This window comes from Falco rusticolus, chromosome 1 (assembly GCF_015220075.1).
Source record: "Falco rusticolus isolate bFalRus1 chromosome 1, bFalRus1.pri, whole genome shotgun sequence".
In the NCBI taxonomy this organism is placed as follows: Eukaryota; Metazoa; Chordata; class Aves; order Falconiformes; family Falconidae; genus Falco; species Falco rusticolus.
In genome coordinates, this window is record NC_051187.1 from 7738550 (window position 1) to 7762466 (window position 23917).

At 42.1% G+C, this 23917-nt stretch overlaps 1 protein-coding gene across 3 annotated transcripts in view; it reads right to left on the minus strand.

Moving 5' to 3' along the window:
• Positions 1 to 23917, minus strand: part of GRB2 (growth factor receptor bound protein 2) — a 61985-nt gene that overhangs the window by 29292 nt on the left and 8776 nt on the right. The window contains exons 1-2 of one of the 3 annotated variants that reach the window (XM_037408158.1): positions 23283 to 23422; positions 18128 to 18366 (exon numbers count right to left, since the gene is read on the minus strand). The exons of 1 other annotated variant lie outside the window; for it this stretch is intronic. In XM_037408158.1, coding sequence (XP_037264055.1) covers positions 18128 to 18205 — 78 coding nt within the window. In that variant the 5' untranslated portion in view covers positions 18206 to 18366; positions 23283 to 23422. Of the gene's footprint in view, positions 1 to 18127; positions 18367 to 23282; positions 23423 to 23917 lie in introns of those variants that run through there. One more of the 3 variants, XM_037408150.1, reaches the window with a different exon arrangement.

Here is a 23917-nt window from a genome sequence, read left to right on the forward strand (position 1 = left end):
GCCAGTTTGACACAAAGCAGCTGCAGGAAGGGACAGTTTTAATCTTGGTTTAAAACAGCATATAAAAGAGATGCAGCATGGAATGACCCCGTAACTCTTCTATTCTGCAGGATACGAATATTGGCAGGGGGAGAGGGGAAGCATGAAATAGCCTCAGATAAATAAGATAGCTGAGAGTGATTATGGTGGCCACTATCCTACCTCAGTGGAACCGGGCCAAGAAACAGCAATAGGGAAACTTAAAGAAAAGAAAGAAAAGCGTGCTGTCATTTAGCACTAAATGGGATCAGGAAGATTCCTTGAGATTAAATAACACTGTTAAGGAGAACAGGCAAACAAGAAATCATCTAAGGCATTAAAAGCAGGCTGCAAGATAAATGGAAAATTATTTTTCAAGCCGCTAACAGCTCCTAACTTTTTCAAGAAAAAAGCCCTACCCTGTAGGTCAGCAAAAGCCTCAGGCTCTCTAAATCAAAGTCTGCAACATGAGACCTTTGAGGTTTGATGTGACATTTAGCAGTATTGTAAGCTAGCTTTGCAAAAACCTGAAAAAGGCAAAAAAAAAAAAAACCAAACCAAAACCAAACAAGCAAAAAACACCCCGCACACCACAAGATCCAATCTTATACCAAGGAGGTTCACCTGTCAGTTCCAACTAATTACTCTTGTAACTCCTAGAGCACATTAGCAGTTTGCACACATCTCCTCTTAGCCAATAATTTTACAACACGTCTTAATTTAGCCCACAAAAATCCTGTTCACACTCTCACAGCCCTAACGATTTTGTAACACAGTATATAGATGTAGCCACAATTAAGAATTTGGTTGGTATACAGACAAAGCTCTTTCTATTGCCTTAACCCTGCTTGTACATATGCATAACTTGCTGCCTCACCTCTTACCTGTGCATTCAAAATATTAAGTTTAACTCTCCTTTGTGGGGAAGACACACAGATCTGCAAAAAGTACTTATCACCCATTTCATTTTGGGATGGTTCCTGAGGAAAACTGGAAGAGGAGATCTGATCACATCGGTTCTGCAGGGCTGGTCAGACAATCTTGTCCCCATGAAAGAAACGGCAAAACCAATGCTAGAATAACTTTAGCCTCCTGGCAGGTATGATTTTTCGTTATCAGAATCTTAATCCAACTGCATGTGAACAAACCCTTGCTTAAAACAAGACACCTTCATAACTAGATGAACATAAATTCAGTTGTACATCGGCATTGACTAAAATAAAGATAAATTAGTGAAGCTTATCTTTCCCTGTACAAATCAAGGCAATTTCAGTGCACACCAACTAACGTTTTGGCTTCACATGACCTAAGAGCTCAGTTTTCCACATTATAAAAAACACCATTTAAGGCACCTAAAATACCGATTTACCACTAAGGATCTGCAGCTGTTTTCATCAGAGATTTGTCAGCCACGAAGTGACAGGTTTTGGTAGCGTGGTTTTGATTGATATAGTTTATATAATCTGGTTTTACTGACTTATGTCTAGCAACATCTTGAACCGGAGAGGAAACATACAGGTACTTGGTCTGGCTGATCTTCAGAGAGTGAGAATATTTAAGAGAGACAGGAACTCTTGTTTCCCAGTAGCTGCAATGCTCCTCAGACTTCCTCTCTAGCGGGACATGCACACACAAGAGGAAGACACTTGCAAATGGTGTCTGATCAGAACGCTGAATATGGTCTGACTCATTCCTGTCACATTTGCATAATGCAAAGCACACTGAGAGACCCTGCAAACCTTTATGAGAGCACAAATGTATGTATCAAACTATGCAAACTGAAGGCAGTTTGCACAATCAGCTCTAGAACATTATACCCACTTAAAAACATGTCACAGAATGTCTCCAATTGCATGAACCAGAACCAAACAAGAAGATATGAGATGCAGCTTTACTATACAACATTAAATTAGCACCAGTGATTTTCCTGCCCACATAAGACTGAATGAGGGAGAAAGAAAGGATAATAAAGAGGCCCTTTAATGGAAAAAGATTTTTAGAGGACTTGCTTTTAGAAGCATGTGATGGCACATTGTCATTTTCTGGCACCCACGTTTCAACAGACAGGCACAGTTCCCAGCAGGTCATCAGCCACACTTCAAAAAACATCAAACAAAAAACACCCAGCCTGGGTGGTTTAAAAAAAACACCAACACAAAACAAAATAACACCACCACCACCAAGTAACCAGAATTATGCTGGTGTTGCACTAACAACCTGAAGTTCAAAGACTGTTCAAACAGTCCCTTCTTACAGACAGTTCAAGCCACCACTGGAGGTTGTTACGAGATACAACAGAGCTTTCACCCAGCAACTTTGGTCATTTCCACCTGGTCAGATTCTGCAAAGAGAAAAAGATTTCAAGTAACAGATGTACTGAAAGCCCCTTGTGAGCCAAAGACATCAGGTGCACTCCAAATTCAAACTTGTAGGCTTGCAGGAAGCAAAGTTAAGTTCCAAAAAATACAGTCAACAAGGCAAAGATGTTAGATTTTAAAAAAGTACCCAGAAAAAAAATGGATTTCAGTGGATTTTGCAGCTAAATAACCTCTGTGAAAACACATTCAATCACAACTCTGCTTCACAGGTTGTTTTGAGAAATGTTTCTAACAATTTTAAAAGCCAGTAAAAACAAATTGCACCAACTGGTTATGCTCAGTTATCTTTCTAAATCCACAAAGTGCCCAAAACAACTTGTTTCAGATACAAACCCTTCATTTCTTTTCCATGTTTCCTTGGCTCTTTGACGATGAGGGGATACAACTTGTATGTCAATATTCTTAACAGTGTATCTTCAGTCATTTTATTAGGAAGACTTGGGCAATACACTTCTCCACAATCAGTCCCAGCTCTTACACAACTGCCAAATACACCAGCCTTTTCTGCACAAAGCTTTTTCAGTGCCTTCACAGCAACTCATGCCTTTAACATATGTAAACCTCAATAGGGAAAACGCACCAAACTATAAAAACAGAAAGCAGGGTTGGTGTACTAATGTTTCATGTTGATCTTGAATTCATGATAATTTTAAGAAGAAATGTACAATTGTTTTCAGTCTACTATGGAATAATGAACTATTATATCCCAGAAATCTTCTAATGACATTTAAGTTTAGCCTATTTTTGGGTCACAACAGGCCTTAGTTAAAAGTGTTGATTCATTCCAACACTAATCCTTTTTTCTTTCTTCATCCAGACTCATCATCACATTATGGCTCAATTTCTGAAGAACCAGAATGAAACACACAGAATTCTGTACTCACAAGGTTGGAACAACAAAATTCAGAATTACAATGGCCTCAATTTAACCATAACAAGCCAACAATTTATGGCAAAATAGGAAAGATTAGCCTTTCAAAAAGAAAACAAAAACACACACCCTGCCAGAGCCTGTAAAAATATGCACTCCTAGGTAGACTGAAAAAAGAACATGCTTTGATAACTAATGACAGAGTGAAGAGTTGGAGAGAAGGATGTCTGAACTATAAACAAGGAATTAGATGTTGAAGAATAAGGATCATTCCTTTAAAACAAGGAAAGCTATTAGAACTAAATGGCCAACATTAACCCCAAAAAGAACCCCATAGGGAATGCCATTATGAATGGCAAAAAGCAGAAAGATAACAATAACCTCCTCTTTTGAAAAAGAAGAAGGAAAGATGACCACCATACAGTAAGGACTACATGCATGCCAGAGAGCTGCCTGATGGTCTGTTAACATATACTCATTCCAGTGTAAAAACAATGTTCCTAGTCTGACAAACTGGAAAAGTGCAAGGCCCGAGAACTCCAAACCAAGTTTGATTTGCATTCTACATCAGAAAACGCCCAAAACCACTGTTGTGGGGGATTACTGAAAGTAAACTTCTGAATTACACACTGTAGGGGAGGGGAGAGGGGAAAGCGAGTAGCATGTAAAAAAAAAAAAGGGGGGGGGGAGGCAGTGTCTGTATGTCAAAGTGATGCTTTAAAGAAATTCCCCTTACATTATGAAGTTCCTCTTTTACTTCAGAGCTAACACAATCGCATTAGTTCATGGTCAATTCCCTCCATAAAAGGAAATGAAAACATTTAAATAGAACTTGCTCACACCAAGTTCGAGTGGGAGAACTTTGCATATTCAAGAGACTGAGCCTACAACAGTCATTGTAGCCCACTATCACATGGATTGGGAAAAGAAACACCTGTTCAAAGTTACTCAGGATTAGGAAGAAAAACAGTATACTAATACAGGAATAATTTTTTAAATTTAAAAAGATGTGCTACCTACAATATCTCAGAGGAACAGAGAAATATAAAACTGATAAATACTGATACATGCTTTTTTCCTTTCCTTTTTTCCCCCCCCTTTTTTTTTTCCCAACGCAACATATTATTAGAAACACCAGCAATCTCTACAAGAAAGTCTATTGCTGCTTTCTTGGCTTACAGGCAAAACCGAAAAAAATCAAAGAATCTCCTTACATGAATAATGCAGAAATGCAGATAGTGAATGCCAAAAGCAGCAACTTGCTCCAGAATCCTAAAGTCAAGACAGCTGAGGCACCAAATTCTTTACAGAAAAGATCAGAGATAACTAAAACCATCTCCTAATTAGTGTCTCAAATTAGAAGAAATGTTCCAGGTCAAGAACAAATTAAAACAAGAATAGAACTCGTTATGGCTCCATTGTAATAACCTGGAAGGGATATCATAATGCAGGTCACCGACACCCTAGGGTATATTATTTGACCACAGACTAATTTTAAGCTCCCAAGTACATTATAGTAGCACAATATCTCCATTGTAAGTCTCAGTAAAAGCTAAGGCACTAAAACTCTCCCTTACCCAGAGATTCCAATCAGGAGATCAATGCCTTGGCCACAAAAAACTCCCCCCAGGGCCCTGACAAAGGGTCAATCATTCCTACAAAAAAAAAAAAAAAAAAAAAAAAAAAAAAGGATTTTTAGACCATGCGTTAGCATGAACGCATTCAAAAGCTTTCGCAAAAGTGGAGTTCTGGAAAGATCTCAGTATGTGGAAGCCTTCTCACAAATGTACTCACAAACCAGGATCAGGCCTTATCTAAAGATATTACATACATAACTTGTACCATGACAGATGCCAGTTGGTCCCAGCTGGTTTGCAGCAATATTGCTAGTACGCAGACATAAAACCTCCCTTGAAATACAGCTATCCAATTAAGTTGACTTTCAAGCAGCTGTTTGGAAGCTGGGCTCTTCTGGCAAAGCTATAAAAGCAAAAAGCAGTCTTCACCTCAGACCTTCATTTAATCAGTGGCAAGAGAGAACAAAAAAAATGTAACTCCATATAGAAGACAGATGAATCACTAATTGAGATAAACTAGAATATCTGCAAGGCCAAGACTCAGGCTTTTCTAGGTTTTACGTGGGTTGCTTCATTTAAAAAAAACAACTCCTGCTTTTGGCTACTTATCTCCACAAACGTACTCAACAACAGAGGACACCCCCCTTCCCAGCGGCTTAACAGAAGGTTAACACGGAAACCCAGGGGTCAGTGTCCATAGAGGGAGGCTGTGGGACCCCAGCAGGGGCTGCGCTGTTATGACCGATCCGAGAAGGCGACAGAGGGGTGAAGCGGCAAAGTTTGCCAAGACACTAAGTGTATTCAAACTTTAAAATTCATGAGTTGCACAAGTAACTTTTAATACTAAAAGACCAAGTGATAAATGTCAGATTAAATACAATACACAAAATAACACACATGAGGAAAAACACAACTGAAAACCCCAAAGTACTATAACCATATGAAGCTGTAGGTTCTAAACATATTATTCCTCCTCAGCAAACATTCTGGAATCATGGAGGTGGTAATCTGAAAACAAATTAGAAAAACATTACCTATAATCTATTAAGAAAGAACCAAAACAAGTATTTTGACCTGTAAATCTGTTCTGTGTCAGTCCCTGAATACTTTGAATACCTACATTCAACCCATCTCAAGAAATGTTAAAATGAACTAGAATTTGAGAATGGAACAAGGATAAATCAAAGTATGGAATGTTTTTTACACTATAGATCAGACTTCCACCTTCCTTCTGAGTAAAACAGGTAGAACAGTGGCAAAGACAAGAGGACATTTGCAAATTATTCGGGGGGGGGTGGGGGTGGCGCGCACGGGGAAGGTCAATAAAATTCCCAGGGAGCAAGTCTCAAACCAATAAAGGAGTAACTTTTTTCCACACAGTGCATGTTTACATTATGAGAATTTAATGCTATAATGTACAGATTGACTCAAAATGGGTTTAGAAAGATGCATAGGTGTGGCCATCACCAATACAATAGTCCAGGCACAGCCTGCAGCTGAGAAAGTCACTAAAACGTAAGCGACTAAAGGAAGCCAAAACCTTCTACAAGGAGGAAGGTGATGGCCAGTGCTAAATGTCTCACCCAATATAGCCAGCACTCAAGAGGTCCAACTATAGCCCAGTCTTTAACGGGAAATAGTAAAGATATTCAGAGAAGAACAGAGGAACATTATATGTGTAAAGTTTTCTATTACTTTTACTCATTAAGATTGTATGTAATTAACTTCAGGTGGGAACTGCTCCCAGAATGATACGGGACAGTATTTTAACATTATGGAAGGTAGAAGTTCCTTCCGTAGGAAAAAGCCTGAAGCATAATCCATTATAAAGGTATAATAACGTTATCTGTGGTGATGAACAGTGAGTAGGAGAAAGCTGACTAATACCGGGAGTTGGCCACACTGTACAGGGGCCACGTAAAAGGTCAGCTCCAATCTGTCTGTGATAGCGCTAGGAAAGCCTTAAGCACATGCCAGTGACGTTACTTGTTCCCTGCATTAGGACATGAGAGCTAGCTCCACTCATCTGGATGATGCCCCCCTCCCAAATCAGTTTTGGGGACCACAACTGAGGGAAAACAGGTGGTTTTATGAGTTTGATTAGGTATTGCTAGACTTCTCATTTTGGACTGCAATTCTGAGCAAACACAGCTAAATCCTGTTAGACTCAAAGCAAAATAAGAAAATGGTATAATCTTACTTGCTTTGTGAGGACTTTAAACGAGGGACCCTGAAAAGTTCTACAACTACACCCTCGTGGGGTAGTTCAGACACTGCCACAGAATGCTGATCTGCAAGTCACATAAGTCACCCATGGGTAGATTTCAGTAGCTGACCAGACTGTAGAGTCGCTCTTTTGTCAGCCCATTGCCTTATGTTTATAACCAGCTTTTTTGAAAGTTAGAAATAATGATTCTTCTCGGCAAAAAAGTTTTATGGGAAACTTACAATGCAAAGAGCATCAACAGTGTCTCTAATCTTACTGTAGCACCATGCACATGTTTGTAATTGAGAGACAGGTGGAATTAAACACAAGCTTTTCAAGGAAAAGAAAGCTCAAGATAGCTTACAGAAACATCAGAAGCCTCTTTTTACCTATGCTCTTCCTTTTTACACTACCTAAATAAACTTAGTGAAGGTAACAGCTTGCAAGATTTCCAGACATAACAAGCTGTAAAGGAAGGGGTGGAAGCCAGGAAAGCCGGGTCAACTTGTAATCACTTTGGTTATCTCTGGTTTACGCGACCCTGTAAAGAGAGTTGTTAGCTTCGGTCTGGGTAGAGCCACAACAGTCTTCACCTATCCATCCTGGCAGAGAGCAAGTTACACTTTTAACCCAAAAGGCAATTTTCAGGAAAAAAACTGAGGAAAGTATCACTTCCTGCTAAGGACTAAGGAAACATCAAGACAGCTTGATGCTGGAAGAAAGTTTAAGCACCCTGGTACAAACGGTCAGACAAATCCACACATCCATTTTTGACAAACTGTAGTTTCATTAGAGGTAGGGCAGATGCGTTGGTGCAAAATATATTCTAAGAAATAAGGACAGAAGCGAAGGCAAGGAGGAAGCAGAAGCAATTCTGCTTCCTCCTTTCCAGAGGTCAGAAGAAAGCCTGAATTGCCAGCCCATGCTTTATCACTTCCAGCACTAAGGATACATCTTAACACAGTATTCTTCAAGGAGACTCCAAACATTACAGAAACATAAAATTTACCTGTGGAATATATGCACAACAGGTTTTCCTGATATTGCCTGAGCAAAGCACGTTTGTCAAGCTGATGTTTATTTCACCAAAATTCAAAGCACTGTTTGAAGGGAAGGTAGGGAAAAACATTTCAAATGCTAAATTTCACCTTTAGAAGTTTTCATTACACTTGTCTTCATTATGGCTGCCACTTCCTCCTCATTTTCCTTCTTGTATTTGTTTCTTTCCTTCCTCTGCAACTGCAGGACACACTTTGAGCACTTGTTTGCTTCCCCTCAACCCCTACAAAGAATTTGGGAGTTTTCCCTGATGAGTTACGTCCCCAGTAGCAGTAAAGACTAGAGAACAAGACCCAAATTACACAGTAGCTCAGGGAAATCACCTCTTAAGTGTTAGATTTTCTAGAGGAACTAGCAAAGATGCAGACTTCTGCAGCTTAAAATCCTTCCTAGTATTCTGAAAGAAATACTTAAAACGGGAATCTAAGCATAGCTCTTTCCAAGCAGACCATAACCTACTGTTAACAGCAGAAAGTAAAAGCCAGATCAAATGTTTAAAATATCATTTTCATATTTATGCTAAAGAAGTGTAGGTAACAAAAGAATACTCAAAATTTGACTGCACATAAGGATTTATAATGGAAAAACTTACTCAAGCTCAGCAAGAGTTGCAAGAGTTTAAAATTTTGTGCCAATTTCTCACAAACCAGAAGGCTGACTAGCTTAGACCACAAGTCTTCTGCACTAGCAGAGCTGCTATGATTAGTGGAACCTGCTGGCTCATACATAACTCATGAAGAATTCCCCCCCTTCCTCCCAAGGGAAACAATTTTGCATAACAGCAGCACTTTTATTTTTTCCTCCACATGTAAACCTGTAGAGTTTTAGTACAAGTTAGAGCAAGAAGTACACTGGCTCAATGCAGAAAGCATGAATTCCAGAGACAAATTATTTAAATAAGAGGTTTTAGAGACTACACAGTATAATTACAGTTCAGCTGAACTGAAAAAAAGGCTTTCTGCTCTCTGCATGAGGTCCAGCTGCAGTGGAGCCAACACACAGCTCACGACAAAGCGTGCATACTGACATGAATGCATGCAAAGAAGCTAAATTCAGCAGGTACAAACAGAATAAATTTACTCTGTTTTCCCTTTCTATATTTTATTTATAAAGGTCAGTAATGTTTGAACATCACAATTATAAATTACTCTACAGAGGCTGACAATCTACTTCCTAGACAAAAATAGCTGTCCTAACTTTCGCCTTATTCCAGTCACCATGCTGACCTGTCCCCATGGGATCAAAAAAACCCTGATTTGATGAATCTTCAATAACAGGACCGTCTACTTGTTTTCACAACCTCAAACAATTGGAGACAATAGGATTCAAGATCAGGTACAGAAACTCAAGTGAGCAAACATTCCTTGAGGGGGAAAAAAGCCTTTTAGGCTCTTCAAGACATTTAAGACATTTTTTTACACGGGCTTTTATTTAGTATCCATAGAAAAACGCTATTCTTTTACTAAAGAGAGAAATACAGGCTGAAGAAAATTATGAACACAACCATTTAAAATGCAAATTTCAGATGCATCTAGTAACTAATCAGGAAGTATTGTAGAGTAGCATCTGGGTTTCAGGAATATAATAAATAGCCTAAAAATAATTATCATGAGCAGTTTTGGAGACTGCCAGTTCACTTTTTGCTCTATTAGAGCTCAGCTGTACAACCCCATGTGTTCAGCACATGTCACCATGAAAAAACACACTCTTAAGTTTGTTAAACCAATTCTCACTTGAGTTGTCAGATGGTGGCACCAATCATGCATATCAGACATGGGAACAAGTTCAGTTCACCGCAGACAGTCTGCTTCACAACCGTTCTTCCACTCCATTTGAACACCTACTCTTATGAGGTGTTACAAGATTGACTTCAAAGTTGAAGGCATGTGCCACTCATGAACAGCGCTTTAAATACTTTGCAACAGGGCATGAGCCTAGAATGTGACAAACAAAGTGCAGCCTGAAGCTTGACAGATTGACATGGACAATGCTGCCGTTCCATCTGAGAAAGATACAGATCTTTGAAGGAAATACAGCCTTCCCCATGCTGCAGCTAACGTGGCGCCTCCCTCACCCCCCCAAATCACAGACAGTATTCTCCTACCCTGTTTTCTCTCCCAAGACCCAAAGCATCTAAACCCCACATTTTTACTTCCTTGTGTACGTTCTAGTCACTGATGTTTGCCCAGCTTGGGAGATAACAAGAACTGCCACTGCAGGGCTGAGCAAAGGAAATGACGGAGCAAGAACAGCAGTGGGATCAAGCTGCAGATAAGAACTCGTGTATTAAACTACTGCAGTATCAGTTTGCCGATCAGCATAGAAATGCAGAGGGCATACAAGTCACCTACTCATTTGCATTTTGAATGTAACAGAATTTTCAGAGAAAACTGGAAATTACAGAAATCAAAGGCAGCTTTCCTAACAAAATGCTAAATAAAGCAAGTAAAGTAACAAAACATTGAGACCTACCACCTCTTTTTCACTAGTGACCCAGTGAAATGGATTACTACACAAAAGCTCTGTTTCTAAGTCAATCAGAGGAAGAGTAAATGCATTTCCCTGGTCATTTTTCTACTTGAACGTTACATTCACAAGTCACAGCTTCATCTCTCCAGCTGGCACCTATCCCACCAGCACTGAAAGAAGGGAGTGAGGGCAGCAGGGAAGAAGGGAAATAGGCTTATCTGTTGCCAGCATCTTGCTAATTAAGACCTCCAGAGTACCTAGCTCGGGCACCCTGAACTAAGCACTAAGCACGGGGTAGGTATTCATTCAGAGTCCTGTCTAAGTTTTGTGAATCATGTTGAATCCCATAATGTGGTTATCGTTACTTCAACTACCTGAAAGTTAGCTTGCATATAGCTACAGAAGATACAGTCCCATCTCTTGACTACATAGTGCAGACATACCCATAAACCTCTGCGCAGAGAGGTGCAGCAGTTCTGCTTACTGCTTTAACGACACTCTGCTGTCACACCTGGAAAGGACATTTTGCAACTCAACACCACAGCCCAGAAGAAATGTGATACTACATACACAGTCACACAGGAAAAACACAAACAAAACTAATCTCAACTAGTTCATGTATGTTTTTTTATAGATATCCTTCGCTGATTCCCATTACATGACTGGCTTTAAATGTGCCTTTTTTTTTTTTTTTTTTTCCTTTTTGGGGGGGGTGGGGGGGTGTGGATAGGGGTGTGTGTTTGGATGTTTTAAAGTTGTTTGTTGTTATGGTTCTAGAACTAGCTTTGATTTTTCAAACCTTTCAAGATATAAATAAATAACATTATTAAAAATTCAGCAAAAGTTTTGATTTAGAGGTAACCAAGCAAGTTAAGTATAGAAACCTGGCATCATCGGTATAAGAGCCTTAAATTAACACAACAGTTGAGTCTCAGAGCAATTGTGAACATGTCCTAATGTTATCTTTCGTAGTTCTTCCGGTTTAGACTAATATTGTAAAATTCATCAGGTTTTGTAAATTACATTTCCTTTTTGCTCAATGTGAGTTTATGACATTTTTGGTTCCAGTGTTGTTAGGGGACTGATGTTTAATTTTCTTTCGTTTTCAAAGAAATAGAATTAGTTCTGCCCAGCGCATTTTTTCCTGAGGTTTAGGCTTTAGTTATTGATTTCTGGTATATAGCCACTGGCAACTTTAAATCACAAGGGATTTTACCAAGGGGTCATACAGTTCACCGCTTAGGTTAGGCTGAGCTGTACACAGACAAATTGGATTCCTTATCTCCCCTCGCTTAGTTGGATCTTTATTGATTATAGTGAGAAATCAGAAAAGTCTGAATTTCACTACAAACAGGATTCTTTCTCCTCCCCCAGTTAGCAGGGCTCTGCACAGAGACTGGAAAACTATGAATACTATATTTATGACACTCAATCTTTCATACATGCTACTATAAATCATAATCTCTCTTTCTTCCCCCAACCGTGATCAAACTTCTACCATTTTCACTTTAAAAAACCCAACTAAATCAAAGTTAGTCTGTTTAACACCTGAGATGTCCCTCAAAATAACAGATTTTACTGAACTGAAATTCTCAGACATTCCCTCATCATGTAGTTATCATGACAGAAATGTCACTGAACCAAAGAGGAAACATGAAATTTTTGTGTTGGCAGTAAATAAAAACAAAAGCACATCATATTGGTTGCAGTTTGACACGCATGTTGAACAAAGCAGATAAGTAATTTAACAAGCCAAAATTTGATTTGCTGATGTGTCTTTGCTAATGCTTTTCAGAAGTCTGTCACACCAGTCCTATCAAAAGCTGGACCTCGCAGAGAAGCTGTAACAATAGCATTTCCACTAAATTGGCAAAAGGCAGCTGGAGCTTCAAATTAGCATAATCTCCCCTCGTTATAACAGAATGGAACACATGTTAAGTCAATATAATAAAATTAGCTGAGCTGACCACACCACTAGCTTTAATCAGTGTCTTGTTTGATATTCATAACTCCAGCAGGCTTCAGGTAGCACACCGCTCACGAGCTAATTTTTCTTTGCTCTCAGTGACAAGTTTAAATAATCATCACAAACAGCTACTAAATAAAAACAAAGACGGCATTTTCAAGGAGGAATGTGTTTACTCTTGCTTGTGAAGACTACTTTACACCTTCAGTCTGGAATATTCCATATTTAGGTCTTCTGCACAGAGACACCTTCAGCAATGCAATCTTGCTCCAAGGAGGTCCAAGCTCTTTAACAAAAACAGAACACGAGTGTTCTCTTTTTGGGGCACACACACCTTGCAGAGGTTAGGTAGTTCCTTCCCACAACACTTCCCCCCGCCATGCCTAGAGAAGTCAGCTAATAAAACACATCCCATCTTCAGATTAGTATCATACTTAAGAGGAACAGTATTTGTGAAGTTCATACCAAAAACACAGGCACTGAATAGTTGGGTAGATTAGAAGAATGCAACCTCTTACAGCAGCAACTCCTTGTAACACTGATCTCCACTGCCAGGATGCCAAATCAATTACCTTTAAAATAACTGTACTTGCCATAAGAGTTTATGAGTCTCTGTAATTTTCTGATGTTTTCTTAGACTGCAATATCGATCACATATTGATGACAAATATCTTCATTCAAGGCTGGAAAATGACGTAAGTGCACCTTTACAAATCAACCCTCCCATAGAACAGAGTTGCCACTCACAGCTAAGTCATGGAATAACATAGGTTGAAAGGGCCTCTGGAAGTCACTCAACCCATCCTCCTGCTGCAAACAAGTCTAATTAGATCAGAATGCTTGGGGACTTGTCTGCGTATCTCCAAGGATGGGGATTCCACAGCTTCTCTGGGGAACCCGTTTTAATACTTGGCCTATTTCACTATAAAGCATGCAGCGCTTGCCATGTGTCCGAATCATTAATTCAGAAAAATGTTTCTCACACACTAAGATCATCAAGACCTCACTGAGTCCACCTCCTTAAAAAAATATGAGGGAAGATGAAGGTGGTGTGTAAGGAAGGGAGAAAAAGGATGAGTGAAGATGATTTCACAGAGGAAAAGTCTTTGCGAGCTGTGAATTTCTGTTCTCTAGTACAGACACCACGACGCAGAAGCCAATGCAGATGAATTCAAAGACAAGGGAGGAGGAAGAAGAGAAGGGAGACCATGCTCCCAATTTTTATCATACTCCTCCCTCTATGCAAAACTGTTTCACTGTATCCAGACACAGAAAAATGGTTTTCATGCAGGAACTGAAAATGCCATCTCAGCATCAACTGTTTGCAAACACTCAATCCTCTTAAAGGCTGACAGAAAGAAAATAAGTCTGGTAGCAAACAATCACGTGAACAGAACCTGCCATGACTGTCAAGTGTACGATCATAGTAGGAAGAAAAATCTTGATTTTGCTGAACGAAAATGTCAGGTGATCAAAATCCTATCAAGGAAATCCTTCCTCTAGCATACAAGGAAGCTGGTTTCTGTGAAACACACAAGCGAAAACCTTCAAATTAAAAACAACAGCCCTCTATTTAAAACACCATCTGAATAATTTTACTCAAAAACTATCTGTAGGTGCCCCTGAATTAATTATGCTGTCAACTACTGGAATTAGGAACTTATTCAGCTCTTCAGAAGATCACTTTCCAGATATGCCCCAACCCTGCAACAGAAGAAGGAAAAAGAGGAAATGGAGCAGTGGTCTGTAGTTTTCAAAAAACCCACAATTCTAACATTCAAGATATTCATGAATATGTTTAGTGCTTCTGTATTAACCATGCAGAAAGGGTTATTAGAGCACCACAGTATTAACTGTACACTTCAGATTAGGTGTAGGAGGAATAGAGAAAAGAAATAATGATGAGATGAGAGAAAGAACGATTTTTTTGTCTCTCCTCTCTCCTTCACCCCCAGCTCCTGCCAAACCACCAGCAAGTATTAGCACACTTTAGGTCTGGATACTTGCCAGATAGCAAAAGGCCAACAAAACCAGAAGCTGCTAGAAATACAATAGTTTTTGGGGACATAAAACCTGACTAACAAATACAGAGACTGGAGTCAACTACTCCCAACTTCAATAAATACAGCAAGTGAAAGGGGAAAAAAAGACTGAAAAATCATCATGGCAACCATCAACTACTCAAAGTGAAAAACAGTAAATCAAAATTTCAAGGAGGAATCGCTTGGTTTTTTTGTTGGGTTTTTTGGTGTTTTTCTTTTTTTTTTTTTTTTTTTACTTTTTCAAGTAACAGGACAGGCTATCCTCATACCCCTAACAGTATGCCCAGTCACAACAAATTTTTGTGAAGCAAGCACCAGTTGAGAGCTGCAGCACTGTACTGTAACCGGAAGACACAGAAGGACACAGCAACCTTTCCTTTCTCTGGAAAAGGCTTGGCAAGAAGTATTAAGTGTATTTTAAAAGTTTAAAGCAAGTTGTCACTTTGCAGCTCATGAATGGGCAATACCACAAACTGCTATAGAATCACGACATGAAAGGGGATCCAGCGTACTGCCAGCATTATGAAAATCATAGAAGCAGCTTTTACCATATAGTGCCCACAAAAAGAGAAGGCCAAGAACACTTTTCCTCTTCACTCAGCTGTTTTACAATTGCAAGCCAAAGGTCAGCTATCTTCACTCATTTTTGGAAACCAGCCATAAGATTACTAACAACCAGCTTAATGGCTACAGTTCAAATCCTATTCAGTCGAGTCCCGAATACGTGGGTATGCAGCAGTAATGGCACTGACATCATAGGCAAGTTATCTGCTGAAATCAGAGGCAGTCAGATAGTGTGCATCTTTGCCTTCTCTCGCCACAAAGAGAAACACAAATTTCCAAGGAGTGGGAATTAAAGCATTAGAGATTTTGTTCTCTCCTTAGTGTGGCCAAGGCATAATGTTTTGCTACAAAACAATCCTTTACTGGCATCATACATGCCATCAAACTAACTTGACTTAACTTGGAGGTCCATCAAGACAGGTGTCTGGTAGCTCTGTTTAAAGTCTTCACTACATGTCAAGTTACATGTACACCTCAGCGTGGGATACTGAAGGAGTGAAGCATGCAGATGCATTCAACATGTTACAAGTTTATTTTTTCTTCCAGATTCATTCAAGGGCAGCGGGATTGACCTGATTAATAAGACTGATCACGTGAGGCCCATGAATGGGATATCCCGAGATTTCTCAGTCATGAGCAAAGTACTAACAAAACAGATCTGGCACTTCTGGTGGAAATAAATTTCCACAACCTGAAACACATTTGAAGTGAACCAGGCTTTCAAAATGACAAAGCACCACAGAAGTTTGTCAGTTTGAGTAAAGTGAAGTGTAACAATTCTAATTGGTTTTGGCTTATTTGTCTGAAAGTTGCCACTTTTAGATAGTGAACCTTATGCTGCACTGAACTCATCTCAATTACATGCAGAAGGATTCCTGAAACTCTTGGAGTTTCCCTAGCCTTAGTGATAAACTTGAGCAATCTACCATTTCCATGACTCAGTTTACTCATCTATGAGGCAAGTATGTAAAATTTGTACGCATTTTCAGAATATGAGCTGAAATGAAAGACGGTTTGAAGAACTGTTAATCAACGCTTTGAGGAAGTGTCAGCCTAGGTTTTGTGTACAGTATGAAAATTCCTCCCTGTATTCCCGGAAAAATACAGTTATTAACGTAGTGTAATGGCATACATACCACCAAGTTTCTATTCTTGTATTCATACAAAATGTGTATATATAGGATGACATTAAGCGGCTAGGACTCAAGAACATCTTACTATCAGCCACTGTGTGCAGTTGTAAGAGTTTTAACACAGACTAAACTTTCAAGAGTCTAAACCCAGTTATTTTTCCTTTAATTCTTAGAGAAGAAAATACTTTTAAACAAATGCAAATTTTACAAGACATTTTTTCATGTACTTCAGCAAACTTCTATACCAAATTAGATGAAAATAATTAAGAATACACTTTAAAATAAACTATATTTAATTATACTTAATTTTTCCTTCCTGTTCAGCATTTTCTACAAGCTGACTTCAGCTGTGCTCTACTTCAAATATACTATAAAAGCTGAGGGTGGCTAGCAGGTAGCCCAAAATTGAAGAATACAGCTCAGGTCAAGAAAAATAAATGCCAGGTTACCACAGAAGACTTCTAAGATTCTGACAGTCTCTAATGTTTAAAGACAGCAAAAGGAAATATTCTGGTAATTTACATAAACACTGGAATTGAGGTGTACGTGTCTAACGCATTTTTAGGCCAGTTACGGGCCAGGGATGTGTAGGGTATATACAGATGCGATTATAAAGTTAACAATCTCAGAGCAGGATACATTGTTGCAACCTTTATCTGTTGATGGCCACACAGCATTACTGCACTTTTAACAAAGTCACAGTTATGTTACTGAAGTATCAGCTATAGAAACCCACATACTAAGTTTACACATAGAGGTTGTTTTTTCCAACTTATCTTAAAATAGTAGTTAAAATCAAGCCCTTGCCTAGCAAAAATTTTGAGCAGATGAGTAATCCCATTGAGGTCTGCAGGATTTTATTTGTCAGCATACACAAAGTTACAGCCTTACATCTGCAGGACAGGCACCTCTCAAAACAGTTTCTACTCGAAGCATTTTAGAAAGCAGCAGCTTAAAATACTTTAGTATTAAATACATCACACTAGGAAGGTAAAGCACATCTTACACATTTATGGAGAAACACTGAGTGAAACTCCAATAAGACATTCTACAATACAGCTCTTATTACTTGGAAACAACAAAGCTCAGAGCTTCACTATGGCCAAATCACTATGGATTTTTATATTTTACTGCCCTCTTGAAATAAAATTTTTGTCTTGTTCTGTGCATCCAGTTTTTTTAAGTGAAGTTTTAGAAATGCAAATATTTTTCAGATTCCTTTACTACAGCCAAGATGAAGCCTAAAAAGCCTTTGATATATTTGAAAGAACCCTCAAACTAAATTCCTGTAATGCACTCCAACATACACTTAGATCTGCACAGATCCATTAAATATTCAGCCACAAGTTTATCACTCGAGTTCATCACAACTGAAGATAAAACTCAGCACCAATATTTGACAGCCTGATGCTAAAAGATTATCTACTGAGAAATAATCTAATCATTGTTCTTTGATATTGGAATCCTTGGCAGGAGGCAAAGGAAAGGAATACCAAATTGATCTTGATTACTTTCGGGGTTTCCTCTCATAGAAGGGAATTCAGTGTAGAGATTATCTTATACTTCTGCTTATTTGTTAGCATGTTTACAGCAAAGTTTTCAAATATTCCAATCTCACAAGAGACGAACGATGGACTTTGGGACGCATGCTTAACACAGAAGCAAAACAGCCTCTCCTGCTCTTAAAAAGGTCAGGCTGGAATCGAGGAGGTCATGAGGTACCCTGTTAAAAGGAGATGGCGTTCTCTGGGGACTCAAAGAGGGTCGGGTCCGACGGCCAGGAAGAGGCTCAGAGAGAAGCTGAAGAGCCCGGGGCGAGAGAGGGAACTGCCGAGCCCGCTTACCTTAAGGATATCCCCCCGTTTGAAGCTCAGCTCGTCATCCGCGGTGGCTTTGAAGTCGTACTTGGCGATGGCTTCCATGCTGGGGCTGCCGCTCGGCGGTCGGGCGCTGGGAAGGAAGCGCTCCCGAAGCCTCCGGAGGCTCGTCCCGCGGCGGCCCGGCTCAGCCCTGCCGCGGCCCGGCTCCGTCCGAGGCGCCGGCCCCGTCTCTCACATACAGGGAGGCCGGGGGACGATCCGCCCTAGGGGAGGGGGAGGAGGAGGAAGAGACGGGCCATTAGGGGAAGTGGCACGGATCGATGGCCGGGGCCGCGCCCAGGGCCGCTCCCTCCGCCCGGCGCGGCGCGGCCGCCGCTTCCTCCCGCCGCCGCTCGCCCAGGCCCGTCCCGCCCGAGTGACACGGCCCGCGGCCAATGGGCGCCCCGCCGGCCCCGGGGGCGGGAGGAGCCGCCCGCCCCGCCGCAGCCCGCCGGCCCCGCGCCCCGCTGCCCGCGGCGGAGCCGGGCGGAGGCCCCGCGGCGCCGCAGCCCGGGAGGGCACGGCCTCCCGCTCCCGCCCCTGCGGGAAGCCGATCCAGCCGGGCGGACCCCGGGCACCGCACCGGGCGGGTACGGGCGGACGGCAGCGGGGCCGGGCCGCGGGGCGAAGCGCCGGCAGCACCGGCCCTCCCGGCCACAGGCGGCGCGGGGAAGGGGGCGCAGCCCGCCCCGGCGCTCGGGGCTCTCCGCTCCCGCAGCTCCCATCCACGGTTAAGCCAGACGAGGCAGAGGACGCTTCTGCGGGTCCTCTGTAACAGAACTTTCTTGGAATGCTGAGCACAAAGCGTCCGAAAATAGCATTACACTGAGACGAAAGTTTGAGCTCACGCTAACATAAAAGCAACCATCCTGAAATTCCAGCATCTCCAGCAGCAGAACACACAAAAAAATACATCTTCCTAAGCACAGCATGAAAATCAGCAAGTTTGCGTATCTTTATGGGCCCAGAGAAGAAACGACATCAGACCTGGCAAGGCATACATAGACACACCAAAACCGCTGAAAAGGCTTAAATCTGGATCTTGGGTTAGAATAGGAAGGATTTAATCCAACTTGATAGCGGAGAAGGTAAGGGATCAGAAAAAAGTCAAGACAGTCTATCAGTTAAAAACCAACACCCCCCTGCGGAACCAGCGGAAAGCTGGTACTTGTCAATAACAATTCAAGAGAGAAGAGATCTGACATACAGCAGCGAACCCACGCACCTGCTAATTCAGTCTCTGCGGTTATGGCCCAGAAAGAGCCCTGCCACATGCAAAGGCAACAGATGGCAAATAGTATTTTCTCATTTTGGAGAAAAACTTGCCTTACATAAATGCAGTTCAGCAATTAACATGCTTATATTCCATGAGCTCCGTGTTTGCCCAACCTTCGGCTCCCCGTAAAGAATAATGACGCTCGAGGCAAACACCAGAATGGAGATTCCATCACAGGAAACTGGCCGAATGAGAAGAGCTATTTACAGGATTTACCTTGATCAAAAGAAGACCAGCTTAGTGAAGTCCCCACGTGGACAGGGCTCGGGGTTTTCTTTGGTACTCCTACACAGCATTACTGACTGAAACGTCAGTAAGACTGACAAAGCTGTCAACAGCTACGAAGATCACAACTGAACAATCTGTGCTACCACAACCACTGGCAATAAATACACTGGATACAAGCTCTGACCAACACATATCACTAAAACCAAAAAGCATGTCATCTTAGCTACACATTGGTGATTTTAGAACACTTAATTTTAGTGTCAATGCTGATGAAAAAGCATCTGGCTTTCTGATGTCAGTCTTCCACACATGCAAACAACAACAATAACCTTCCTTTGCCAGGAACGTTGAACGTTTTCCCTGTGCCGCCTCTATTGTGTTCAGTTCACCATCTCCTCATCTTTCTAACCCGGCCTCTGTTTTTTTTAACTGATGGTATTTATAAATTTTTCTGCTATTATAGCAATATTCAAGAGCCACGTGAATGATTCCATATGAAGCAATGGAAAATTTGTTCAAGCATACTGTCTACATGTCCTATACCTTTAATGGTAAACATCACCTGTTTCCATTCCTTCTTAAAAATAAATATTACTGGCAGTAACATTTTGGTGTTTCAAACAGCACAATGCTACATTAGAAAATGCATATAATTATATGGGCATGTAAACACCATCAACTAAGGGAACACTGCTTGAAAACCCTAAGTTCCAAACCTAAGAATGTAAAAGTTGCACAACTTAATATGTTATAGGCTTAAGACACATTTAAAGAAAGAAATTACTGCCAATTGGTAAATGTTCCTGTCTTTGCAGCACACAAGTATTGCTACCCAGTACCGCATTAGTATCTGAGAATTATATATTTTTTCCTACCTGAAGGAGTTAATACACTACTTTCTTTGAGAAACTGATGCAGCATTTCCAAGAACCATACCGGCATTCCCCAAGCTTAGCAATAGTGCAACACTGGGAAATTTTCCAGCACAATTCAAGATGAAAGAGACTCATCACACAATTTTCTTTAAACATACATTCATATTACTACCACCATCGTATATATTGTCAGCATATGAAGGAGTGATGTTTCTAGGTAACAATACTAACAACAACTGCAGCATAGAACCATCATGACTTTAGGCAAAAGTGTAGCTAAAGTTCAGGCACCGAAGTTACATGTAATTTAGGGAAAGGCTTTGAAAATATTAAACCAAGATACTTACACAGCAAATATCAGAAAAGGTAAACTTAGAACACCAATTCCCTTACCATCACTTAAAAAGCATTTGCTGTTCACTAATCTATTTAATAAGTTCGCATAGACAGTCAGTCACACAATTATTAAAATACAAACAAACCAACTGCAGAACAAGGGGGGGAAAAAAGGCTTACGGGGGAAGGAGCTTGTGCTAGGTCTCTGCCTACTGAGAGCACAGCTGTAGGCATCTGCTTTAGCCAGGCAGTGAAACAGGACGTTGCAAATACTGTAGCTCCATAATACAAGAAATAATACAAATACCCCAGCTCCACAGATGTCAAATGGAATAAGATAGGTATAAATGAATAACAGCCAAAATACAAATACAATGAAGACACATTACAAGAATTTTCACAGGATCTTACTAGAGAAATGACTAAGATTTCTCAAAATATGTTTTTCACCTCTTGCCTTACTGTGACAAGATACTTCTCTTGCTCTTAAAAAAAAGGGGGGGGGGGAAGAGGAAGAAAAGGCAGCAGATGCAGATAACAGTAAATTCTTATTAAGCACTACAGTGCTGCAGCTCAGAATGCAATATAAATAATTATAAATACAAACCTCCCTGTTGTAGCCAACAGGAAACAACCCTCATATTCTTTTCAACAGATATTTAAAAAAACACAGAGGCAAAGGTAGGCTTTTTATACTGCTTTTAAAAACAGCACTTTTTCTAGCAAGCGAGACCTTCCTCATTGCTCTCTTTCCACTGTTTCACTGTTCTTCTGGGAAGTGTTATGGGCAGGAACAGAAGAACAGAGAGTTTAGAAAAGCCAAAGCAAGGGAAGAAAGAAGGTATGTTCAGTGGAAGATTTTGCAAAAAATCGGATCCTAAGCTTCATCAGCTGTTACAGGACAAAACATTACTGAGGGTGGTGGAAAGAAAAATGAGTGGATACATCATCTGGAAGACATGCAGAAATGTTAAGTGTCAGGGCTCTAGACAAAAGAATAGGAAAAAAAATTGTAAGGGCAGAGCACTAATTCAAATTAGCCAAATAAGGAAGTATAACATAATAAACAAATGCGGTAATATATAAATTAAATCATCAACATATACAAACCAGAACATTCGGGATCATAAATAATACTCATGATCTACTAGCTTAATAGATTTCAACTTCCTTAAGCATGTCTTGCCAAAGGACAACTCAAGATATCACTTACAAAACTAAGCTACAGCACAAAGCACAGATAACACTTATCAGATTTTATCAGTTAACAGAAAACTTCACCTCTGCCAAAATGTCATTATTGCCACTTTTTTTTTCTTATTAAACTGTGTAAAGTAGCTTTAAATGTTACAAGCTTGCCTGGTATTATGAAATACTTAAAACACTACATGACTTAATCGTCCTAAGAGATGATAATTGAAAGGGTTTTTTTGGCACAAGTTCTCAATATTCAAAGTTTGCACAGAAATGGACTACAAACAACATTGTGTTTGAAGAAGATTAACAACCTGTGACCCTTCAAATTTCAGCTGTTAACAACAGGCATTTAGTAATATTTAAAACAAGGAATTACCTTCCCTAAACACTATATTTATCAATTAATTGCTCTCCCAGCTATTAACTGTGCTACAGAGTATTTTTCTCTTTAGGTTATAAAAGAGATGTACCAGGCAGATGTTGTGGGAGTTAACAAGACTGCATCCTCGTCTCCTATAGATTATTTGAAACTATATTGCCAAGCTAAACCTTAACCCACAAAACCAACGCTGAATCTCTCAAGAGGAAGTTCAGAGGAGAAAGAAGACACTAGGAGAAAGAGGTCCTTCCCCCTCAGAGAAACTCACATTTGAAGCAGGACCCCAAAAGGCCTCTGGAGAAATGGATGTTAACCTGCCTGCTGGGCATTCACAACCTTTTAACCTCTGGAAGCGGCCTGGAGTTAAGGAACTCTTCCGGGGAATATCAAAAACGAGCCCCGCGAACCAGCGCCAGCCCACACCACAGACGCAGGGCAGAGGGAAGCCACCCGAGCTAACACCCGCCTGGGGGACCCGAGTGCAGCGAGCTGGGCCGCCCCACCTCGCCGATAACGCCCGTGCGGCCCGGGCCCGCGCTCCGACCCCCGCCCGCGGGCGGCCCGGCCCGGCCCCGCCGCGCCCGCACCCCCGAGAAGGGGCCGGGCCCAGGCCCGTAGCCCCGGACGCGCTGAGGCGAGCCCTGCGGAGCACGGCGGGGAGAAGCGGAACACCCCAGGGGCCCAGGCCGCGCCGCCGGGGGACGCCAGCCGCCGGGGCTCAGCGTGCGCCCCCCACCCCGGCAAGGCCCGCGGCGGGCAGGGCCTTCCCCGCGCCGCACCGGGGCGGGGGCTGGGGGGGGGGAATCGGCGGCGCGCCGCCCGCCCTCCATACACACCCCCCGGACTCACCGCGCAGCGCTGGGGGGCGCCGCCCCGCCCGAGGGTCCTCGCCGCCTGCCCGGCCCCACGCGGCCCGGCCGCCCCTCCAGCGCCGCCTCGGCTGCCGCTACGGCCCCGTCCCGCGGGCCCCCCCCCGCCCGCCGCCTGCTCCGCCGCCTGCTCCGCCGCCTGCTCCGCCGCCGCCGTTCCCGCAGCAACTCTCGCGAGAGCCGCCCTGTCAGCCGCCCTTCGCGGCCGCGCCCCGCCCACCCGGGAGAAGCTCCTGCGCGCTCCCTTCCCCGGGCGGAGGGCGGGCCCGCCCCGCGCATGCGCACGGCAGGGAGCAGCGGGGGCCGGGCCGGGACTGGCCGGGTTGCCGGTTTCCCGGGGCTGACACCGGGCACCGCCTCGCCGCGGGATTTGTGCAGAGGCGAGGGGGGAGAGGCAGCGGCCGAGGTACCGAGCCCTCCCGAGCATCGTAGGGGCTGTGCCGCATTCAGACTACTAACCCCCGGGGGAGGCGGCCATGAGCACACTCGGGGTTCGTGCAAAGCGTTTGCCTCATTTATCCGTGCTCTGCTCGGACGTAAGACAGGGCAGCCCCACGGAGCTGGCAGGGACAGGTCAGATCAGAAGCAACCTGTGGCTAGCATGGAAAACTCCAC